Source organism: Dama dama, chromosome 2 (assembly GCF_033118175.1).
Source record: "Dama dama isolate Ldn47 chromosome 2, ASM3311817v1, whole genome shotgun sequence".
NCBI lineage: Eukaryota > Metazoa > Chordata > Mammalia > Artiodactyla > Cervidae > Dama > Dama dama.
Genome location: NC_083682.1, coordinates 7,697,564 through 7,721,600, shown reverse-complemented (window position 1 = coordinate 7,721,600; position 24,037 = coordinate 7,697,564). Strand labels below are relative to the sequence as shown.

At 48.3% G+C, this 24,037-nt stretch overlaps 1 protein-coding gene and 1 long non-coding RNA gene across 4 annotated transcripts; one reads left to right on the top strand and one right to left on the bottom strand.

Moving 5' to 3' along the window:
• The first annotated feature begins 13,115 nt into the window (after positions 1 to 13,115).
• Positions 13,116 to 14,099, top strand: LOC133066012 (uncharacterized). Its single transcript, XR_009695057.1, has 2 exons — positions 13,116 to 13,344; positions 13,604 to 14,099. It is a non-coding gene; the product is annotated as an uncharacterized LOC133066012 (long non-coding RNA).
• A 766-nt stretch (positions 14,100 to 14,865) lies between these two features.
• BATF2 (basic leucine zipper ATF-like transcription factor 2) lies at positions 14,866 to 22,954 on the bottom strand. 3 transcript variants are annotated; one of them, XM_061164095.1, is made up of 4 exons: positions 22,711 to 22,954; positions 21,044 to 21,148; positions 16,731 to 16,866; positions 14,866 to 16,691 (listed from the first exon to the last, which is right to left on the bottom strand). In XM_061164095.1, the coding sequence occupies exons 1-4, from the start codon at positions 22,747 to 22,749 to the stop codon at positions 16,216 to 16,218; spliced, it is 756 nt and encodes a 251-aa protein (XP_061020078.1). In that variant the 5' UTR covers positions 22,750 to 22,954; the 3' UTR covers positions 14,866 to 16,215. The 3 variants fall into 3 exon arrangements, with proteins under 3 accessions (XP_061020078.1, XP_061020070.1, XP_061020066.1); XM_061164087.1 differs by having other exon boundaries at positions 14,866 to 16,863; positions 22,711 to 22,953; XM_061164083.1 differs by having other exon boundaries at positions 14,866 to 16,866; positions 22,711 to 22,950.
• Positions 22,955 to 24,037: the final 1,083 nt, after the last annotated feature.

Here is a 24,037-nt window from a genome sequence, read left to right as displayed (position 1 = left end):
ACTCCTGGAAAAACCAACTTTTAAAAATTTGTATATAATACAATTCACTGTTTCTGATGTATGTGTATGATTTTTAACATATGCTTAGATTCAAGAATAGATCAGGATAGAGAACAGTTTTGTCACACTAAAAAATTCCCTCAAGCTGCAGTCAAACCCTCCTCCCAACCCTCAACCACTGGCAACCTGTCCTTCATTCCTAAAGTTTTGCCTTTTCCAGAGGGCTGTATAAATGAAGTCACATTGTGTGTAACCAGGAATTAGGTTCTTTCTCTTAGTAAAATGCATTTAGATTTATCCATGTTTGTTTTTCTTTTTTTTTTTTCCTGGCCATTCTGTGAGCAGAGTCCTAACCACTGGACCATCAGGGAGTTCCCTAAATTTATCCATGTTGTTGCATGTATCAATATTTAATTCCCCCCTGCCCCCAAAATAGTTAACTCCTCTTTATTGATGAGTGCTGCGCTAAGTCGCTTCAGTCATGTCCAACTCTTTTTGATGCTATGGACAGTAGCCTGCCAGGCTCTTCTGTCCAGGGGATTCTCCAGGCAAGAATACTGGAATGGGTTGCCATTTGCTACTCCAGGGGATCTTCCCAACCCAGGGATTGAACCTGTTTCACTTTCATTTCCTTCATTGACAGGCAGGTTCTTTACCTCTAGCGCCACCTGGGAAGCATTGCTGAGTAGTATTCTGTTGCATGGCTATACCTCTGTTGGCTTATTGATAAATATTTGGGTTGTTTTCAATTTGGGGCTATTTTGAATGGTTTCTATAAGCATTCATCTACCGGTTGTTCTGTGAATTTAAGCCTTCGTATTGTTTTTCTTATTTTTCCGCTGGACTGCACGGCATGCAGGATCTTAATTCCCAGAGCAGGGATCTGTGCCCCGGGGAAGTGGAAGAGCAGAGTCTTAACCACTAGACCACCAGGGAAGTTCCAAGTCTTCATATGTATTAAGTAAATACCTCAAAGCAGGATTGCTGGGCTATGAAATCAACCCTGAATATTCATTGGAGGGATGATGCTGCAGCTGAAGCTCCAGTACTTTGACCACATGATGAGAAAGACCAACTCATTGGAAAAGACCCTGATGCTGGAAAAGATTGACGGCAAAAGGAGAAGAGGGTGGCAGAGGATGAGATGGTTAGGTGGCATCATCAAATCAATGGAAATGAGTTTGAGCAAACTCCTGGAGATAGTGAAGGACAGGGAGGCCTGGCGTATTGCCTTCCGTGGGGTCTCAAAGAATCGGACACTACTCAGCAACTGAACAACAACGACTACAACAACATGGGAAGTATATTTTTAATTTTATAAGGAATTACCAAACTGTTTTCCGGAGTGGCTGTATCATTTTGCGTTCCCATCAGCAGAATATGAGAGTTTCAGTTGCTCTGCATCCTAGTCAGCATTTGATATTTTCAGTTAAAATATTTTTTGCCATTCTAATAGATGATGGTATCCAGTTGTAGATCTAATTTGCATTTCCCTAATGACTAATGATACTGAGCATCTTTTCATGTGCCTGTAGGATTCTGGGGAATTAATAAACCTGTACCCTAACTCAGATACCAACTTAACAGTGCTAAAGAAGACACATGCAGATTCACACTTGGCCTGCCAAACTGGAACATTTTAACAGCAACGCTCAGCAGATGACAACTGGATTCAAAGCACTTATGCCAGATCTGTCAAGCCAGCAAGCAGGTGGCAAGAAATTCCTGGCTGCTAAGCCATGTCTCCTCTCTTCCAGGCTTTCTGTGGAGAAGAACATTCTTTGCCTTTGCCTTTGGCATATACTTACTGTCAGACTCTTCATCACTTCTGCCATTGCTTTTTTCCTAGACCTCCTATTAAACATTCTCTTCCCCTCTTTCTCTCCTTCACTAAATATATAAATATTTATTGAAAGCCCATATCATGTCAGGCACTGCACTGGGCCCCAGAGTCCTAAAGTTGAAGATGTCTCCTCACAAAAAATTTACATTTCTAACAGGGGGATTAACATAAAGCAGATTTTAACATACAAAGTTGTAAGAGCTCTGATGCACCTATGTTCCAGGCCTTGGGGGACTTAGAGGATGATGCTTAACCAGCCAGAAGTTAGGAGGGTTTTCTGGAGGAGGAGATACCTGAAATGAGTCCTGGAGGATGAGTAAGTATTGACCTCAGAGCCATAGAGAGGACATTTTGGGAAGAAGAGACAGTGTGAGCAAAGGCCTGGCAATAAGAAATAGCATGCTGCGTGTACCTATCTGTGAGAAGCTCAGTTTCATTCAAATATGTGAGTGGAGGTGTGGAGTGGCAGGAGGTTGGGTCCATGAAGGAGGGAAGGGAGAGGCCATGAAGAAGCTTGTGCTCAGGCACTAAAATTTATCCCCAAAGGAACAAAATGCCTTTAAAAGCTAGATTTGGGGACAGGGAGCTGGGGACGTGGGCATAGGTGCCGTGGCCTCAGGCTCTTCTCTGGCAGCTGCGAGGGCATCTCGGGAGCTGCAGCATACACAACAGTCTTTAAATTCCCAGTTCCATTTCTGATCGACTCAAGAGAGTCAGACTAAGGCGCCCACCCCTCCGCAACAGCGGCCTCTGGTCGGAGGGCAGGGAGAGCACCAGGCTGCCTGCCGTCCAGTCACCACGAAGCTCGGTCCTCAGAACAGGGCTGATGAGGATGCTGGGCCTAGCGAGGATCTGGCTCTGCCGGTGGCCTCACAGGGACACGGAAGCAGGACACGTGTTTTTAATGGAGTCAAATCCACGTGGTTTGTATATTTTTTTCTTTTAATCTTGGGCATTTGTTTCTCTTTCTGAGAATATAACTGGAAACACTACCGAGCCAATAATCATAAAAAGTGTACCTTTAAGCTCTGTATGTTTTATACAAGTTCACCATGTACTTTTGCTGCCTTCTAGATAATTTATGCTGCAGGATATTACTGCATAGTTGTGAATAACTTATGTACTGTAACATCACTTGAGTTATGTGTAAAGAAATAAATTAATGAATTACTTGCCCCCCCCCCCAAAAAAGCTAGATTTAGGTTTTATAAGAATGTTTCTGGTGCCTGTTCCTTTTCTGCTGTTGGTTCTATCTCATCCTTTAAGGCCCAACTCAAAGGTCACCTCCTCTGTGAAGTGCTTTCTAATCCCTTAGCCAGAAAAATCGACTCCTTCCTGGGCTCTCTGTCCTGCCTTGTACATACTGATCAGTCTGCCTGGCGGGTGGGAACTTTCCTTTACTCCACTTTGGGCTCCTTGTAAGGCTTGACTGGAGTCTAGCACATAGATGGTGCTAATAAATGTTTGATGAATGTGAATCAATTTGTGAATGAAGGAAGTTTTCTGGGCAGGCCAGTCCAGAGCCTATCAGATTATACCAGAGGTTCTCAAACTTGAACCTGCATTGGAACCACCTAGAGTACTTGTGGATTGCTGGGCCCAATCCCAAACTTCTTCTTTTTTAACATTTACTTATTTGTTTTTGGCTGTGCTGGTCTTTGTTGCTGGGTGCAGGTTTCTCTAGTTGCAGAGAGCTGGAGCTACTCTGAAGTTGTGGTTTGCGGGCTTCTCAGGTTTCAGTCTTGCTGCATGTGGCCTCAGTCGTTGCTGCATGGCATGTGGGATCTTCCCGGACCAGGGATCGAAACAGTGTGCTCTGCATGGCAAGGGAGGTTCTTGACCACTGGACTACCAAGGAAGCCCCAGCCCCCAATTTCTGATTTATAGGCCTGGGGTGGGAAAAGGCCTGAGCATGTGTATCTTGAACTTGTAAAGTAAATTCTCAGAAGACTGTTGATGCCTGGGGAACCACACTTAGAGAATCTTCAGTGTAGCTGTGGTTACAATTAAAGTGTTTCTCACAGCCAAGTCCTGTGCTGGGGCATTGTCAAAGGGCCGTTATTGCTGCAGTTTATCAACCATCTGACAGACTATCTGGCCCTTCAGGGGATTTCCTTGGTATTGACTCTTGTCCCACCTGCTTTGAGCTGCAGCTGGGGGTTCCTGTACCCCTTCTTAGTCTTTTTATCCCAGGGACTCTGTAGGACTTTTCAGAGGAGGCCCTGGTCACATGGGTTTCTTAACTAGCTTCCCTCCCACTGAGTGGTTCCATGAGGGAGCCCCAGAAGACAGGATAAATCCTGAGCTTAACCTGTGAAGAAACTGGGGATGTAGGAAGGAGGAGTGCCAGGAGCAGGGGAGTTCCCCCAACCTCCTGCAGCTCTCCCTGAGAGGCTCAGAATTGGTTCCTGTCTCCTTTCACAGCTGCTGCTCGCTGGGCCTCTGCAGTTCCTCCTCTCCCTCCCCCAGGGTGGGAAGGAGCCACTTCATCAGCAGCTCCACTTCCTGCAGCACCTAGGGTTCCCTCCTCCCCTGAGTCTCTGTCACCTCCCTTTGGGTTTCCCAGGCCAATTACCTGCCTGGTGCCAGTCCTCCGCCCTCAGCCTTGGAGGCTGGAGGCCACAGATTGGCCTGGCAGGGCCACAGGGAGATATGACCCTGCTCAGAGAGGCAGCCTTGGGGGTGGGAGCAGGGGGTCTCCTAAGGGTGGAGACTATTATCAGGTTAGCCAGTTGTTGCTTTCTCTTTGCATGTTGGGTGTTTCAGTTAGGTCGCTGTGAAGTCAGTGATCACTGGATTATGAGCCCTGTAGAGCTCAGGGTAGAGATGGGGTGGGTTACGGCTGCTCAAAGAGGCTTCAGAAAACTCCTGGGCTCAGTTTAGATCTTGGAGGCCATTGTGCGTTTGCTAATGAGAGCTGATTCCTGCAGGTGGTGCTCTCTCAACGGGACAGAAGCAGAGAACCCCAAAAGGAGATGAGAGAGACCCTGCAGCGACCTCTTCAGAAGAATGCTCTTTGGAAAGGATTTGTGTTTGGACCTAGCTGGGAGACTGAGCCCCTGGAGGTTCAAGTATGCTAAGAGCTTGTTCTGGACTCTAGGTCCCAGGCCCAGCCCAGAGAGTTCCACTTAAGAGGGGCAGGAGGTGGAGCACAGCCTGCACTCTGCATTTGTACTGAGGATCCCAAGTGGTTCTTGATTAAAAATAATTTTATCATGAAAATCTTCAAAAAAATTTTTAAAAAATTGTACTTCCATCTCTTAGACTCTATCACTACAATTTAATTGTACTTACTTCATCATATATCATCCATCTGTCCATCCATTATTCCATGATTTTTTGATGCGTTCCAAAGAAGTTGCATACCTCAGCATGCTTCCCCCTAAATACTTTATCACACATTATCATTAAATAGAGATCAACACTGAGTTACAAGCTTTTTCTTTAAAAAAAAAAAAATTGGCTGTGCTGTATCTTCGCTGCTGCCTGGGCTTTCTCTAGTTGCGATGCGTGGGCTTAGTTGCCCCGTGGCATGTGGGATCTTAGTTTCCTGACCAGGGGTCAGACCTGTATCCTTTGCATTGGAAGGCAGATTCTTAAACCACTGGACCACAAGGGAGGTCCCGCAGTTTTGTATTTTTTAGTACAGTTTATGTAAAATGAAATGTCCGAGTCTTTATATATATTTGCTGAGTTCTGACAAATGCATACACCTGTGTATCTCAAAACTTTATCAAGATATGGAACGTTTCCTTTGTACCAAAAAGTTCCCTGATGCCCCTTCCCAGTCAATCCCTGCTCCCACTTCCGCCCCTACCCTGGAGGTTACCACCATCCTAATTTTTTTTCCCATTATAAATTGTTTGCTTGTTTTAGAACTTCATATAAATGAATGTATTTGCTTGTTCAGTCACTTCAGTCGTGTCCGACTCTCTGCGACCCCATGGACCATGGCCTGCCAGGCTCCCCTGTCCTTGGGATTCTCCAGGCAAGAATACTGGAATGGGTTGCCATTTCCTTCTCCAGTGATAAAGTATGAACTGAGTGGAGTGAAGTCACTCAGTCATATCCGACTCTTTGCGACCCCATGGACTGTAGCCTACCAGGCTCCTCCGTCCATGGGATTTTCCAGGCAAGAATACTGGAGTGGGTTGCCATTTCCTTCTCCAAAATGAGTGTATAGTGTATACTATTTTGTGTAAAGTTTCTTCCACACAGCACAGTGCTTTTGAGATTTATCCATATTGTTGCCTAAATCCACAGTTCCTTTTAACTGCTGAGTAATACTCTGTCTAGATCAGGCCCCTTTGTGCCACAGGGCACCCAAGGGAGGAGGAGGCAGCTCTGCAGCTGGGTTAGGATCCCTCAAGACCTAGTCTACTCCATCCCACAAGGATCCTTTCTCTTGTTTCTTGGCCCTTCTATATGATATTTGTTCCCTTTGCCTAGAATTCTCACCCTGCCATATGATTCCCCCATCACTTACCTGAGTCCTTGCATTAATTATCTGTTGCCATATAACAATTTCTCTCAAAATGTAATGGCTTAAAATGATAAACACTAGGGCCTTCCCTGTGGCCCAGTGATTAGGACTCTGTGCTTCCACTTCGGAGGGCGTGGGTTCCATCCTTGCCTGGTTGCGTGGTGCAGCCAAAAGATTTTTTTTAATAAAAATAAATAAGTAAATAAATAAAATGATAAACACTTCTTATCTCACACAGTTTCTATGGGTCAGAAATCTAAGAGGGGCTTAGCTGGATAGTTTTGGCTTGAGGTCTCTCATGAGGTTGGAGTTAGGCTATAGGTGGGGTCACAGTCAGGCGGCTCAGTACTAAAGAATCTGCCTGCCAGTGCTGGAGACCTGGATTCGATCCCTGGGTTGGGAAGATCCCCTGGAGAAGGAAATGGCAACCCACTGCAGTATTTGTGCCTGGGAAATCCCACAGACAGAGAAGCCTGACAGACTACAGTCCATGGGGTCAAAAAAGAGTCTTAACACAACTTAATGACTTAACAACAACAGTCATCTGAAGGTTGGAATGGGGCAGGAAATGCTGCTTCCAAAATGCTCACTCATAGGTCTAGCAAGCTGATGCTTGCTGTTGGCAGGAGACCTCATTTCTTCCTTGTCTGGACCTCTCCATAGTGACCTCACAATGTGGTAACTGAATTCTCTGATAAAAATAAATTGACCATTTAAGTTATTTCCTTTGACTTAATAATTTCCCTTCTGGAAACCTGACCTAAAAAAAGAACTGGAAAAAAAAAAAAAAAGAACTCAAAGTGTAGGCATTCATTTTTGCACAAAGATATTCATCATGAGGCAATCTATGTGTGTGTGTGTTTTAGTTGCTTAGCCATGTCTGACTCTGCAACCCCAGAGTAGCCTCCAGGCTCCTCTGTCCATGGGATTCTCCAGGCAGGAATACTGGAGTAGGTTGCCATTTCCTTCTCTAGGGGATCTTCCCGACCCAGGGATCGAACCTGAGTCTCCTGCACTGTAGGCACATTCTTTACCATCTGAGCTATAAGGAAGTCCCAAGGCAATCTATAGTGGCGAAAAATGTGAAATATCTCAGGCATTCCACATGGGATGGATGGTTAAGTAAAGAATGATATATCTATGAAATTGGCATGTTACATAACTACTAAAGTGATTGTTTTGTGGAGTAGTTAATGACATAGAAAATGCCTATGATATTCTCAGGAGAAAATTTCAGGATATAAAACTTATGTACAATATGATCCTGTGTGAAGAAAATAATTCATATTTTGAATTGAATTTGAATTTTAGCATATTGAAGAATAATGCTAAAATGTTAAGGGTGGAAATTGCTATGCTCTTAAAATTTTTTTGAAAGTTATACAGTCACAAGAAATTACAAAGGCAGTCCAGAAAGGTCCTTACATGACTTATGTGATGTGCTTAGTCACTCAGTTGTGTCTGACTCTTTTCAACCCCATGGACTGTAGCCCACCAGGCTCCTTGTCCATGGGGATTCTCCAGGCAAGAATACTGGAGTATTCTTGTGGATTCCTAAAGAAGGAATCCATAACCTTCTCCAGGGGATCTTCCCAACCCCGGAATGGAACCTGGGTCTCTTGCAATGTAGGCAGATTCTTTACTGTCTGAGCCATCAGGGAAACCCATTACATGACTTAGTACAGTATCAAAATCAGAAAGGCGTCATTGCTATAAAGTGTGTGTATAATTCTACATCTTTTTATCATGTGTAGATTTGTGTATTCACCACATGGAAGATACAGAATTGTTCCATACCCCCAAAGATGCCACCCTTTATGGTCACCCCAACCCTTCCATCTACCATCCCTAACCCTTTGCCACCACTAATCTGTTCTCCACCTCTATAATTTTGTCATTTTGAGAATGTTATGTAGTGGAATCTTACAGTAGGTGGCCTTTTGAGATCGTCTTTTTTCCACTCAGCATAATGCCCTTGAGATCCATCCACCTTGGTTCATGCATCTATAATTCATTCCTTTTTATTGCTGAGTAGTATTCAATGAATGATATAGAAAAATTCCCCCCCCCTTGCTTTTCAGATTTCCTAGGGAGCATGCAATATTTTAAGGCTTAGGGAAAAGGAAACATACTTGCAAGAGGGGCAGTGTAGAGAGAAGCAATTCATGCATTCAAGGAAATTTTGTGTTGAATTAAATAACAGAATTTTAGACTTGGCGCGCCCTCGGCAGTCACCTGGGCAAGTTTTTCCTGTTGTAGAGATCCTCCTTGCAGTATCCTGGCAGGTTTTTGTGCAGCCTCTGTGTGGATACTCCCAGTAACAGGGAAAACGCTACCAGATGAAGCAGCTCATTAAATTGATACAAAATATGCCTTGCTTCCTGGAGCTTGGGCATGACTGAGAGATCTTCTGTCCTGGGTTATTTTTACCCTGCCTGGAGTCTATTCCCTTTCTCCACTAACTAGATAAACACAAGCCCAAGAGAGTGAGAAAAGCCTGCAAGAGCCTGAGCAAGCTGGGGATGTCCTGGATCCAGGACTGGCCTCTCTAGGGAGATTTCAGCGTTCACTGGCTTAGAAATACAAGGGACTGAAGACCTTTCAAAATGGAATAAAATTCTGCATGAACACACACACACATATCCACGGTCCCCTATGAATGTTCTCGTTTCTGCATGATAGGAGTGCCCTTCGGAAGGCACGGAACTGTCTCAGAGGAAAGGTCTTAGCTTCTCTTCTGCCTGGAGTCCCCAGTTTCAGGCCAGAGAGCTCTTCCTTTTCCTCCAACCATCCTTGAATGCAGACTCTGATCTGTCCATGGTTCTGATTGTTAATGGTTTCACCTGGGGACAAGGCATGGTTCTTTCATTCATTCTTTTGTGGTGACTTGGGCTTCCCTTGTGGCTCAGCTGGTAAAGAATCCATCCGCAATGCGGGAAACCTGGGTTCGATCCCTGGGTTGGGATGATGCCCTGGAGAAGGGAAAGGCTACCCACTCCAGTGTTCTGGCCTGGAGAATTCCATGGATTGTATAGTCCGTGGGGTCGCAAAGAATAGGACACGACTTTCACTTTCACTTTGTGGTAACTTCTCGATCATTTACTGTGTACCAGGGACTGTGATGTGCTCCGTATATCCACTGTCTTTTTTTTTTAATATATAATTTTATTTATTTTTGGCTGTGCTGGATCTTCGCTGCTGCACAGGCTTTTCTCTAGTTGTGGCAGGTGGGGGCTACCCTCTAGTTGCGGTGCACAGGCTTCTCATTGCGGTGGCTTCTCCTGTTGCAGAGCACGAGCCGTAGGACACTCAGACTTCAGCAGTTGCAGCACGTGGGTTCAGTAGTTGCAGCTCGTGGGCTCTAGAGCACAGGCTCAATAGCTGTGGCGCACAGGCTTAGTTGCTCTGTGGCATATGGGATCTTCCCGGATCAGGGATTCAACCCATGTCTCCTGCATTGGCAGGTGGATTCTTTACCACTGAGCCACCAGAGAAGCCCCCACCCTCTTTCTGTTGAAGTACATCAGACATAACAGGACAGGGCACAAATCAAAAACATACTGTCCAGTGAATTTTCATATGGTGAATACATTCATGTAACCACCACAAAGATCAAGAAACAGAACACTGTCAGCGCCCCCTCCCCCCAACCAAGAAGGCCCCCTGTCCCCTTCCAGGTGCTGTCCTCCAACTGTAACCACTACCCTGACTTTGAACAACATAGACTAATTTTTTTTTTCTACTTTTTAACTTTATATAAATGCATCATACAGATTGTCTTTTTTGTCTCTGGCTTCTGTGGCCCAGCCTTATGTTTGTGAAGTTTATTCACACTATTCCAGATGGTTGTATTGATAGTTTGTTCCTTCCTGTTACTGTGTAGCATTATCTAGTGTAAAATATTCCACAATTTATTGGTTATACTCTTGATGGGGCCTTTTGATTGTTTCCAGTTTTCTACCATTATAAATATTGCTGATATAAAATCTCTTGTTTATGTCTTTTGATAAACATGTGCTTTTCTATTATATATAATGTTTATTACATTTACATGTATATATGAATATGTGTGGGATTCCCAGGTGGCTCAGTGGTAAAGAGCAGGTAAAGAGGTTAGCAGGTTAGCAGGTAAAGAATCCACCTGCTAACACGGGAGCCACAGGAGACAGGCTCAATCCCTGGGTCAGGAAGATCCCCTGGAGGAGGAAATGGCAACTCACTCCAGTATTCTTGCCAGCATAATCCCGTGGGCCGAGAAGCCTGGTGGGCTACAGTCCATGGGGTCACAAAGAATCGGGCATGGCTAAGCAACAACACACACTTGCACGCATGGATATGTATACACATACACATGTATACACTGGGCAGGGTGTGGGCGGGTACGTTTTTCAATTCCTATTTTTCAGATAAGAAAGCTGAGGCTTGAAGACATTGTGGAGCCAGTTGTGGAGCTGGAAGTTGTGGAGCTGGAACGTGAACCCAGTTCTGTCTGGCCCTGGAGCTCACACTCTGTAACCATCATGCTTTACTGCCTTCTGCTGTTTAAATGTACTCATGATGGACTTGACTGGTTGCTACCATTGAGGGAGATAAAAAGATATGAAGGCACAGGCAGTCACACAAGAAGGAAAATGACAGATGCTGGTGAAAGGCACATGAGTGTGATGAGGAGCCTTAGGGGTCATTTTTATCTTGGAAGGTCATAGGAGGCTTCCTGGAGAGTGAAGCATTTGATGAGGAAGATTGGGGACAGATTCTGGGCATGCAGGAGGGAAGGAGTGCGGGGCTGAGAGAGCTCTGGGGCCTGAGAAGAGGAGGCCCTCATAGAGCCATAGTTGCAAGAGCCTTCATAGATTATTTCATCTGGTCCCCAACATGTCCACTCACCCACCTTTACACTGCTGGCTTCCAAATTTACATACTCAGTCTTTGTTTTTTCCGGCTGTGCTTTGTGGCTGGTAGGATCTTAGTTCCCAAGCCAGGGATCAAACTCAGGCCCTCAGCAGTGTAAGTCCAGCGTCCTAGCCACTGCACTGCCAGGGAATTGCCTATACACCCAGTTTTGACCATTCCCCTAATTGCCAAACTGTTTTCTATTCAGTTAGATGACAAATAGGCATCTCAAGCTTGACCTGGCCAAAACAGGTCTCCTGGTCTCCCCTTCCCAACATACCCACTGCAAACTGCTCCTCTCGCAATCTTTCTTGGTCTTCGGTACTATCAACCACCCGTAGCTCAGGTCTCAAGCTGCGGCATCATCCTTCTGTCCTCCCTTTCCCCATGTCCAATCCATGAGCACATCCCATCATCCCTATCTGTAAGGCACACCCCAAATCAGACCTCACCTTACCACCTCCCCGTTACTCCCCTGGTTGTGGTCACCACCATCACTTACCTGGAGGACAGCAACAGCCTCCCCACAGCTCTCCCAGTTCCTTCTGAAGTTCCGCGGGGAGAAGCCTTCTTGGCCTCTTCCAGCTTCTGGTGACTCCACGTGTTCCCTGGCTGGGGGCTACCTGACTCCAGTCTCTGCCTCTGTCTGCATATGACCTTCTTCTTTGTGTCTTCTCTTCCTGCCACAGCGGTCTCCTCTTATTGGTCTTTGCATTTAGGGCCCACCTGGACAATTCAAGACCATTTCATCTTGATATTCTTAATTTAATTATATCTGCAAAATCCTAAGGGCACATTTGCAGGTTCTAGGCGGACTTATCTTTTCAAGTGCTACCATTCAACTCACTGTGTGTGTGTGCTGTGTTTGGTCGCTCCGTGGGCTGTACCCCACTGGGCTCCTCTGTCCATGGACTTCTCCAAGCAAGAATACCGGAGTGGGTTGCCATGCCCTCCTCCAGGGGATCTTCCTGATCTGGGGATCTAACCCACGTCTCTTGCATTGCGGGCAGATTCTTTACCTGCTGAGCCATTAGGGAAGCCCATTCAACCCTGTATAGAGGTGAATATCAGAAAAAAATAAAACAGCTGGAAGAATTTTTATTGAGCTTACATTCAGTCCTCCAGTGAGTGATTACTTTTCAAAGTATAGAAGACCCTTGGCTTGCACATACTTGCTATTTGAGCACTGACTGTTCATGTGTCACTTCAAAGGTCTTTCCCGAGGAGTGAGCGTCTGCACTGTGTTTGCTATAAGGCTCACGTGAGGCTGTGTGTCTCTAGCCTTGCTGCAGTCTCAAACCTACCAGATCATCTCTGCCCATTGCTGGGGGCATTACCACTGCTGTCAAGGGGTCAAAATTGTTTCCTCTTAAAAACAAATAGTCTCCCAAGGAAAGCCAGCTGCTAGTGCTGATGATAAAAGGAAAAAGAAGGGATCCAAGAAAGTACTGGTTCTTACCTGGTGTGATAAGCAACCTCTAAATGAATATCCCCCAATGACCCCGCCTTCTGGGTTTTGTTTTGTGTTTTTTTATATTTTTGGCTGCAGTGGGTCTTCGTTGCTGCACGCTGACTTTCTCTAGTTGTGGTAAGTGGGGGCTTCTCTTCGCTGAATTGCACAGAATTCTCACTGCAGTGGCTTCTCTTGTTGTAGAGCGCAGGCTCTAGAGTACCGGCTCAGTAGTTGTGGCACACAGGCTTAGTTGCTCCATAGCATGTGGAATCTTCCTGGACCAGGCATCAAACCCATGTCCCCTGCAATGGCAGGCAGATTCTCATCCACTGAACCACCAGAGAAGGCCCCGCCTTCTGGGTTCTATGCCTTTGTGACATCCTCTCCTTTTGAGTGTGGGCTGGATCTAGTAACTTGCCTCTACTCAACAGAATATAGTAAAACTGACAGGATGTCATTTCTGAAATTAAGTTAAAAAAAGATTGTGGCTTCTGATCACTCACCTTTTTCACTTCCTAGCTTGCTTGTTCTGAGCGAAGCCAGCTGCCATGTCAAACAGCCCTATGGAGAGGCCCACATGGCAAGGAGATAATACCAGCACCCAACAGCCTGTAAGAACCTGAGGTCCTCAGTCCAGCAGCCCTCCAGAAACTCAGTTCTGCCACCGACCTGGTGAGTAAGCTTGGGAGCGGACCTTCTGAGGCCCACAGGCAGCCATATATGTGAGCTTGGGAGCGGATCCCCCCAGTTGAGCCTTCGGATGATTGCAGCTCCGGCCAACACTTTGGGGTTTGGGGGCTGGTTTTTTTTTTTTTTTTTTCATTTGCTTGGGTTTTTGTTGCTGTTTGTGTGAACCATTTTTAAAGACTTTATTGAATTTGTTACAGTATTGCTTCTGTTTCATGGTTGTTTTTTTCTTTTTGGCCCCAAGGCATGTAGGATCTTAGGTCCCTGAACAGGGATGGAACTTGACCCTCCTGCACTGGGAGGTGAAGTCTTAACCACTGGGCTACTGGAGAAGACCTTGGTCAACACTTTGACTGGAGCCTGAAAGAAACCCCGAGCCACCAAGCTGTGCCCAGATTCCCACGCTACGGGAATTTTAAGATGATAAATGTTTGTTGATTCAACCACTGGGCTTTGGAATAATTTGTTATGCAGCAATAGACACACCCAGATATAGATTTCTAGGATATATTCAACCATGTGGAAGGCTTCTGCTACAGTGGTGGCTGTTTACAGTTTGGGGATTCACAGATATTAGCTCATATGCCTCAAGAATCTACAGCACCTCCTCCCACTCCTTTGATTCTGTTTATATTTTTAAACAAACATAATATAAAACTGTAGTGACAGTTGCACATTCTATTTTTTCTGCTCAACATGTTGTAAGCATTTTCTCACCTCATTAAATATTCTTCAAAGCATTCTTTGTTCTTACCATCTCTTCTGGGGTATGAGTGTACCAACATTAATTAAATCACTCCCCTCTCTTATTTTGAGCTTAAGGTAGGGTTTTACCTTCTTGGGTCACATCTACGGGCATGTTTCGACCCCTCCATTCAGGGCCTACAGGGAAAGTTCCAGGAAGGTAGAAAGCAGAATCACCTGTGGTTAAGTGCTCCTGAGTTACATCAAGCCTATACCATTCCCTAGCTATGTGACCTTTACACCCGTGGGCCTTGGTTTCCCCTTCCAAACAAAGGGGTAATAATTATATCCACTTTCCAGAGTTATTAGAGGCATCAATGAGTTAACCCAAGTTACACAGAGAGTGCCTGACAAATTTGAGGTTATACAGACACAAGCCAGGCCACAGTATCCTCATCACCCCACGAGTCCTGGAGTACCACACATCATATCGACTCTTGTCCCAGACTCAAGCCAGCCTCCAACCAACAGTGTCTTGGCCTCCCTCCTGCCAGTCTGTTCTCCCTAAACCTGCTGGTGCCTCCTGCTCTGTACCCATCCGCAATCCTGTGGCCATGACACCTCCTCTTACTGCATGACTCTGAGCAATTCCATCCCATCTTAAGGCCTCAGTCTCCTCATCTGCAATATGGGAAGGGAGGTTGGATGAAGAGGTCCATGAGGGATTGCCCACCTAAGATTCTAGACCATGCTCTTTCCTTTCAAAGGTCTTTTGGTTTCAATAGTACAAAGTACAGTCAGAATTTTAAACAACTAACCAAAGAGAAAAGAATTGGAAAACACTTTATTTGCCATAACATAGGTACCAAGTGCTCAGCATTTCCTGGAGTGTGTCCAATACTAGCCTAGTGTCTGCTTACATGTGTAAATCTGGTGAAGAGCTGGAGTTTCTCATCTCTGTCCCCTTACAGTGTTTGTCTTGAATTTGAATGAGAACCCACCATCCCCCACTTCCACCCCCACCCCCAAGAAGGTGCTGCAACTGCGCTCCTATCTGGTCCCAGGCCCCTGCTCCATCAGGCCAAAGAGCAACAGGGGCATTGCTCAGAGGGGCTGGAGGGTAATAGGGTCTGTGGGCTGCACAGGGATGGGGGCGGTACTGAAGAAGATACCGGTCTCACTGCATGCTAAGTGCTAAGTCATTCAGTCGTGTCCAACTCTTTGGCACCCCATGGACTAGAGCCCACCAGGCTCCTCTATCCATGGGGATTCTCCAGGCAAGAATACTGGAGTGGGTTGCCATGCCCTCCTCCAGGGGATCTTCCCAACCTAGGGATGGAACCTACGTCTCTTACGTCTCCTGTCTTAGCAGGCAAGTTCTTTACCACTAGCACCACCTGGGAAGCAGGGAATCACAGAGCGAAAGGTTCAAGTCCAGCACTTGCTTAAACCTAAGTTTGCACCTGGTCCTTCCCTCATTCTTTTCACCTGCCTTTTGTGCAGGACTTGAATGCTCTCAGAAGTCCACTCACCATGGCCCTGGGAGGAAGGGAGAGGTAGGGAGCTATTTGGGGATAGCTTGGTGAGCTGACCCTTCAGAATCTCCCCAGGGTCACCATGTGGCTATGGACCCTCAGTATGTAGAAATCCCAGAGGGGACTGCTCCAGGCTTGTCCACAACTCCAACACACAGGTTCAGCTCTTTAGCACTGAAAAAACTACTAGGAGCAGAAAGGATTCTCTTCTGGGCTCCTGCATGGCCCTTCACCACCTGGGTTTGGACTCTGGACCAGCTCCAGTAAGGGCAAACTTTCAGAAACTACAGGACTTTGTGGCCCTGGGAATCACAAAACAAAAGGGAGAGTCCCTCCCCACTCCCAGCACTTAAACCTCTCATGCTGACTCTAGGTTTCTAGGACCCCAGCCCCTAGGGTGCCTGGGCCAGGATCCCACCAGGAGAAGGAGGAGCAGATTGTGATGTTTCAGGTCCCAAGAAAGGCTGTGTGACCTTGGACAAGTCACTTGGCTTCTCTGAGCCTCTGTGTCTTTTCCACTCCTAGTTAGCTGGTCAGCCAAGAAAAGCAGCCCCCAGCAGCAACCAGAGGAGATGCCTGTGTGCTGAGGCTGCTTCCTGGGTCCAAGAAAGGGGCTAGCCCAGTTCTGGGGGCCGGGTTAAAAGTGAACTTGAGCAGAGGAGAGCAGAGGGAAGTCCAGGAGGGGGTGGGGGCTGGGCCCTTGCCAATCTGCTGCTGAGGAAGCCAGCTTATGCTCCCTGTCCTGCAGAGACCCCAGCCCTGGAGCAGCCGAGGGGCTGTGGGGTGAGGACCCCGGCTTCCCCCTGGTGGGGTGCTCCAGCCTGAGGGACTCTAGAGGGGCGGCTTGGGCTGGGGGGCTGGGCAGGAGGGTGTTGAGCTTAGAGGAAGGTCTCAGTAGGCCGGAGCCAGCGGGTGAGGTGGACTGGGCAGGAGTTGCAGTGACCGCAGCGGGACCAAGGGACAGTGAGGGCAGAGGGGACAGGAGGAGGCCGAGGGAGCCAGGAGGCTGTGGGTCTGGAGAGGGTTGCGGAGCCGAGGGAGAAGAGACTGGGGTCCGGAACAGGCCCAGCTGCTCCTGGCAGCCATGCTGTCCGTGGGGCACGGGGCCTGGGGGCCGCTCGGCCTGGCCCCAGCAGCCAGCGGCCCCCGGGGCCAAGCAGGAGACACAGTCCAGCGGGCACAGGCGCTCGTGCACGTGCAGGGTCTGACTCCACCAGGCCAGCTCGGCCTGGAGGGCCTGGATCTCCTTCCGCAGGGCGTGGTTCTGCTTCTCCAGTGACTCATGCTGCTGGGGGGAGAAGCAGAGATACGTGGGGAGGGTTATGTCAGCCAGAGTCAGAGGCCCAGCTTGAGCCCTATTTCCCAATGCCCCAGGGTCCTCAATTTAGGAGGAAAGATGCCGCTGCCACCCGAATGCCCTTTGGCTACTCTCTGACCAGACATTCATGACCACCGGCTCAGACCTGCCTGCTCTCTCTCCCCAGGGCCAGGTCCCTGAGCCAGCCATCCTGGAATCTCCGCTCACCCGGGAGCTCCACCAGCCTCCTAACTGGTGCGCCCTCAAACTACCTGATCTCTTGGCCCAGAGGAGACATTCGATGGCTGCAGTGCTAATGGAACATTCAGTTCAGTTCAGTTCAGTCGCTCAGTCGTGTCCGACTCTTTGCGACCCCGTGAATCACAGCACGCCAGGCCTCCCTGTCCATCACAAACTCCCAGAGTTCACTCAAACTCATGCCCATCGAGTTGGTGATGCCATCCAGCCATGGAACATGAAAGCCCTTTAAAGTCTCCCGTGACTCCCCATGTGTGGTGGCCCCAGCTCACACTTCCAGTTTTATCTCTCCAACTGCTCCCGATGCCCCCACTTCCTGTTCCTCAAATGGACTCTGCTTCCTTGCCACACTTCCAGTCTCCTCTGCCTGGACACTTTCAGCCCCGCTTCCTCGGTCTAATCCTGACCTGGCCTTCTTGTGACAACTTAGACGTCCTCTGTCCTGGACACTTCTAGGCAGCTCAGTGCCATTGCCAGACCTCCTCGACATCCAGAACTTGCCCACTTGAAGCGTTGTGGGCAGAGTCCAGGGTCATGTTTTACAGGTTGGCAGCACAGGTATGCTCTCTTTGGCATTTAGTTTCTGTTCTGCTGAGCACTGGGTGGGAACCCGGTAGGACAGTAATCAATGTGAAGTTCTAAACAATCATTGATTAGTATGATGGCAACAGTGGTAGAAAACGCAGAAGGAACTTTATTTCCACAGCTCATCAAGCTCAGTGACTTCCTCTGAGCCCCTTGCCCTGCCTTTTATGGACACTTTTTAAAAGAAGAAGCTGCAAGGGTGTTTTATATTAAAATGTTGCTTAAGCCACGGACGCAAAGTTCTAACAGGCCTCAAAGCCACCCACAGCCCCACTCCCAAGCTGGTTTCTGCTGTGGAAGGCGGAAAGACATTTTAAAAACATGTCATTAGGTCACTCTTTACCTAAATTCTCCAAAGGCATCAACTCACCTCCAGAAATTGTGTCACTCTTTATTCATTCATTCGTTTACCACCCTCAGGTTGCTCAGCTCTCACCTCCTCCAGGAGGGCTTCCCTATTTAGGTTTCCATCACCCCACAAGTCCCACTCCCTTCCCTCTTCCCTGCTTTAATCCTTCCTAGAGCACTTATCACTATCTGATATCCCAAATACCTCTTGGGTCATTTATTTGTCTGTCCGGCTCCCCCATGAAAATATGAGCCCTGGGGAGGGTGAGCTGGACTTTTGTCTGCTGTGTTCACAGATGCATCTCCAATGCTTGGAACTGTGCTTGCCGCACAAGAGATGCTCAGTAGGCATTTCTGGAAGGAAGGAATAAATGAGCTCATGAAGTCTTAACTGCTTCCAGGTATGCCATCCTGGGCATCAGTCCTCATTCTCATGCACTGTACAGGGTGCTACTCTCTTACACTCATGTCAGCCCTATTTCATTTGCCTGCAATGCTTTCTCTTACCTTCATCCATTTGGAAAACTCCTATTCATCCTTCAAAACCAGCTCAGACTTCATCTCTATATCACCTTGACCCGACTACCTGTACGTTGTTCCTACCTATGAGTTCTCACTTTATTCTGACTCTATTGTTCACTCCACAGAGAAATACTGAGTTCCTTCTATCTGCCAGGCACTGGTCCAGGTGATGGGGAGACAGTAGGCAACAGAAGAGTTCCCTGCCTTCAGGATGCTTACAGTCTGGTGAAGAAGACAAGCAATGGTCAACATCTAAACTTGTGATGGAAGGTCAGCGCTAACCAGAAAAATAAAGCAGAGAAATAGGTGAGGTCTCTTTAGCTCAGTTCAGTTCAGTTCAGGCGCTCAGTTGTGTCCGACTCTTTGCAACCCCATGAATCGCAGCATGCCAGGCCTCCCTTGTCCATCACCAACTCCCGGAGTTTACTCAAACTCATGTCCATCGAGTTGGTGATGTCATCCAGCCATCTCATCCTCTGTCGTCCCCTTCTCCTCCTGCCCCCAATCCCTTCCAGCATCAGGGTCTTTTCCAATGAGTCAACTCTTTGCATGAGGTGGCCAAAGTACTAGAGTTTCAGCTTCAGCATCAGTCCTTCCAATGAACACCCAGGGCTGATCTCTCTTTTTTTTTTCTGATCTTTAGGATGGACTGGTTGGATCTCCTTGCAGTTCAAGGGACTCTCAAGAGTCTTCTCCAACACACAGTTCAAAAGCATCAATGTTTCAGCGCTCAGCTTTCTTCACAGTCCAACTCTCACATCCACACATAGCCACTGGAAAAACCATAGCCTTGACCAGACAGACATTTGTTGGCAAAGTAATGTCTCTGCTTTTTAATATGCTATCTAGGTTGGTCATAACTTTCCTTCCAAGGAGAAAGCGTCTTTTAATTTCATGGCTGCAGTCACTATCTGCAGTGATTTTGGAGCCCCAAAAAATAAAGTCTGACACTGCTTCTACTGTTTCCCCATCTATTTCCCCATGAAGTGATGGGAATGGATGCCATGATCTTTATTTTCTGAATGTTGAGCTTTAAGCCAACTTTTTCACTCTCCTCTTTCACTTTCATCAAAAGGCTTTTTAGTTCCTCTTCATTTTCTGTCATAAGGGTCGTGTCATCTGCATATCTGAGGTTATTGATATTTCTCCCGGCAATCTTGATTCCAGCTTGTGTTTCTTCCAGCCCAACATTTCTCATGATGTACTCTGCATATAAGTTAAATAAGCAAGGTGACAATATACAGCCTTGACGTACTCCTTTTCCTATTTGGAAACAGTCTGTTGTTCCATGTCCAGTTCTAACTCTTGCTTCCTGACCAGCATACAGGTTTCTCAAGAGGCAGGTCAGGTGGTCTGGTATTCCCATCTCTTTCAGAATTTTCCACAGTTTATTGTGATCCACACAGTCTTTAGCTCAGACATTTAGAAAGACCTCCTCCTTTTGAGGTGGTGACATTTGAGCCAAACACCCAGCAAGGAGTAAAGATCTAGCTTGGCTGTTGTCTAAAGATAGAGGGAGCAGCCAGGGGAGCCCCTGAGGCTGGATGTGCTCGGTCAGGGAAAGAGCAGAGAGAACACGGTGCAGGATGTTAGGAGAGGAAGGTGGACAGTGAGGATGGGGCCGCAGAGAGCGTAGGACCTTTGGGTGTGGGGGCCTCTGAATTTTACTCATTGCAATAAGGACTATCATGTATGCAGCCCTACCAAAGGCCAGGTCCCAAACCCAGCTCTTAACGGTCCCCCCTGAGGTGTGTCCCTTCTGCACAGAGGAAGAAGACAAACTCCAAGGTCAGGTTACCATCTGAGGTTAGGTTACCATCCAAGATGAAGAGCCAAGAGTGAGTAGAGCCCCCCCCACCTCTACTCCACAAGGCTCCTTGGCCTTCTTTAGTCTTCACAAGGTCCCCCTGCCAGGGGACAGGGATTTTCAGATGAGGACAGTGAAGCTCAGTGAAGGAAACGACCTGCAGCTAAGGAATGCGGCAGCTGGGACTCTAAAGCCAGCCCATCTTAACCCTGAACCAGTTTCTCACAGACAGTCTTGGCCACCCGCATCAGAAGCCAGACAGGTAGGGTGATCACCGCAGCGCAGCACCTCTGAGGTGGGTTCTGGATGGGCAGGGCTCAGGGACCTACATTTGAATGAAGGCCTCACGTGGTCACTGTGCCAGGCTCTCCCTGTTTCCCTCCACTTCTTGTCTCTCCCGCTAGACTGGAGGCGCCTTGAGGGCAGGCCTGGGCTGAAGACGCATTGTCATGCCCCTGGAGCCCAGCACACAATTTCCACTCAGCACTCAGAAATTTCTGAATCTCAGCTGCAGAGCCCTCCTCTCTCCCCAAGTTCAGGGCCCCTGGCACCTACAGCAATGCAGGGGGAACTGCTGATTGGTGGGACAGAGAAGAGGTGGCCGGGCCAGGTGAGTGACGCCAGGGATGGGAAGGGAGGCATCCCCACCTGGTGCAGGGCATCCGCCTTGTTCGTGTGCTTCTGCCTGCTTCTCTGGGCGGCCGCCCGGTTCTTCTGTTTCTTCCTCAGCTGCCTCTGATGCTCCTCAGCGTCCTGTAGGGTGAGAGACTGAGGGCTCAGGGGCCCGACAGGGGCGGGCTAGCTATAAAGCCATTCCCTTCTCTTTTTTGTGGGGGGGCTGTGCCGTGCGGCCTGTGGGATCTTAGTTTAGCTCAGGAGTTTAGAAAGACATTCTCCTTTTGAGGCGGTGACATTTGAGCTGAACACCCAGCCAGGAGTGAGGGTCTACCTGGGCTGCTCTCTGAAGGTAGAGGGAGCAGCCACGGGGAGCCACCAGGGTTCAAACCCGTGACCCCTAAATTGGAAGCCTGGAAACTTAACCACTGAACCACCAGGGAAGTCTTAGCCATATCCTTCTTGAATCAAGTTCTCAAGGGTCCCCTCTCCCCCAGAAGCCCTCTCTGGCTCCGTTGGTGTCCACACACCCCATCACAGACACAGCACAACTCAGTGGAAAGCCAGCCTCACACACGTACTGCTCACAGCTCATGACGGGGCAGCACAAGCCCCAGACAGAACCCACCTCACACCTACAGCCTCCTCATGGACCGTGTTGCTCTGGGTAGATCACTCACTTAGCTGAGCCCCGTTGCCTGATCTGCCACAAATGGAGGCACCAGTGCCTTCCTCACTAGCTGGAAGTCAGGCAGGGGTTAATAGCTGTTGTTCTTTCACTACTGTTTCCACCGTCAAGGTGTTGATTTCTTTAGCCCTGAGCTCTTTCTGTGAGGACAAGGGGGGTTTCTGATTCTACTCTGTGTTCGCCTGCACAGCTCAGGCCCAAAGCTAATATTCATTTATCCCACAAATATTTGCACACCTACTATGTGCCACGCAGTGAGCTGAGGGGACACGGCAGCAAACATAAGAGGCAGTATTTCCTGCCCTCAAGCTACTCACATTCTTGCGGGCCAGCAGCCTAGAATGAGTGAATGAGTCCCTTCTGACAGAAGAGAGGACGCAAAGGGGGACAGCTGTGACCCTCCCCCTACACTGGGGTTCATGAAACTTAGATGAAATGGTTAACCCAAATGCCCAGGGCTCTGGAAAATCAGACAAAAGGGAATGTTGGAGACCCCACAACCCCCTCCCTCAGGTCACTCTGGGAGGTGTGTTCTGAGTGTGGGGACCTCAGGCAAGACCCTGGCCTCGCTGGCTGAGGACTCTGCAACTCCTAGGTTCACGGCCACAGCAGGCCCCTTGCAGGTGCTGGGGGCCTGAGAGACTGGAGCCTGGAGGGGAAAGACCCGCCATGAGAAGGACTTGGGCCTCTGTACTTGGGTTCTGGACTAGAGGCAAGGCCCCCAGGGGAACCGCAGCCAGAGAGCCTTGGGAGGAAACAGGAGGCTCCTGAAACGGCAGCAAGAGGACAGGGAGGCGAGGAGAGAGCTGTCATCAGAGGCCAAGCTCTGAACTGAAGGCTGGATCTGCAGTGTGAGAGCAGGAAAGCCCTCAAGCCAACCCCCTAAGGAGACTGAGGCCCAGAGACGGGCTGCGAGAGGCCTCGGCCCCCAACCCGTGTGAATAGAGCCGGCCCCCGGCGCCCTGGGGCATATTCCCCTTCTTAGCCCCCGAACCTGCTCCCCTGCACTCACCGTCCTGGTCAGAGGCCCGTCGCCCCCGCAGAGGTGCATGGTGGGGAGGAGAACAGGGGCTCACACCCGCTCAGGGCTTCCCTCAGCTGCTGTGACCTCCCAGTGCCCTCTTGGGGCCCAAGGAAGTGGCAGCTCTTTAAATCCCCGGTGACCACTCCGCCCCCAACAAGCCAAGTTTCAGTTTCTCCTAAAGCCACCGGCTGCTCAGAATCCCGGGCTCAGCTTGGCTCACGTGGCTGGAATTTCCTAACACGAATGGGCCTTCCGGTTAGGCCCCTTCTCTGGGATGAGGACGGTGGAGGGTGGCCAGACGATTGGGGCTGAAGGCCAGGTGTAGGAAGGCTGTTATAGGAGAGGGCGGGCAGGCTGCCAGCGACAGAGCCAAGAGGAGAAGCCAGTGGGGCACCGAGGGCTCACCGGGGATGTGGGAGGACCCCTGGGCTCCACAATCGCAGGAGCCAGGGTCACAGCCCACTTTTGGCTCGTTGGAGTGGTGCAGCTTTGAGAAGGTGATTTATGCTCTCTGAGCCTTAGTTTCCTCATCTGTGAAGGGAGATGATACAGATATCCATTCACAGGCTTGATGTAGGAACTAAGCAAGATAATACAACCACCTCCCCCAACCCTCTGAGACTAATAATGTTGAGACAAGTCTGCAAAAATAAGCAACAGCCCTTAAATAGGCGAACAGATGGCTAATGGCTGTGTTTTCATACAACAGACCACGCAGCAGTAGACAGAGTGATGTCTAGCTGTTAAGAGCACAACTCCCAAGCTACGTGACTTGGGTACATCATTTCACCTTTCTGTGCCTCTGTTTCCAAGTCTGTAAAGTGGGGATAAAGATAATTTTGTTGCAAAGATTACATATGTGAAGGCAGGTGAGGCACCTGAAAGCATGCCTGGTGCAGAACGAGGGCTCAACAAATATTCACAGTTGTGATGCGGTGGAAGAGTCAAAGCTGCGTGTATAATCATGTCTAAAAGTTCATTCCATCCACTTGGATGAAAATGACAAGTGGCAACAAGATCTGAATAACACCATTTCCGTAATGTTGAATAATATGGATATGTAATTATGTAGGAAAACTATTAAAAATATGCATGAGAATCAGAAACACAAAATTCAGAGAGTGGTGGCTTGGTGGGGGTGGAGGTGGAGAGGGACTAAAGGGGACCCACAGAGACTTCAGCGTGTCTGTGACTTATCATTGCTTCAACTGTGGGAACACAGTTGTCTTGTGATAGTATTATTAGCTACACTCTGGGGTCCTGGAGGGACCCATTCCAGTATTCTTGCCTGGGAAATCCCATGGACAGAGGAGCC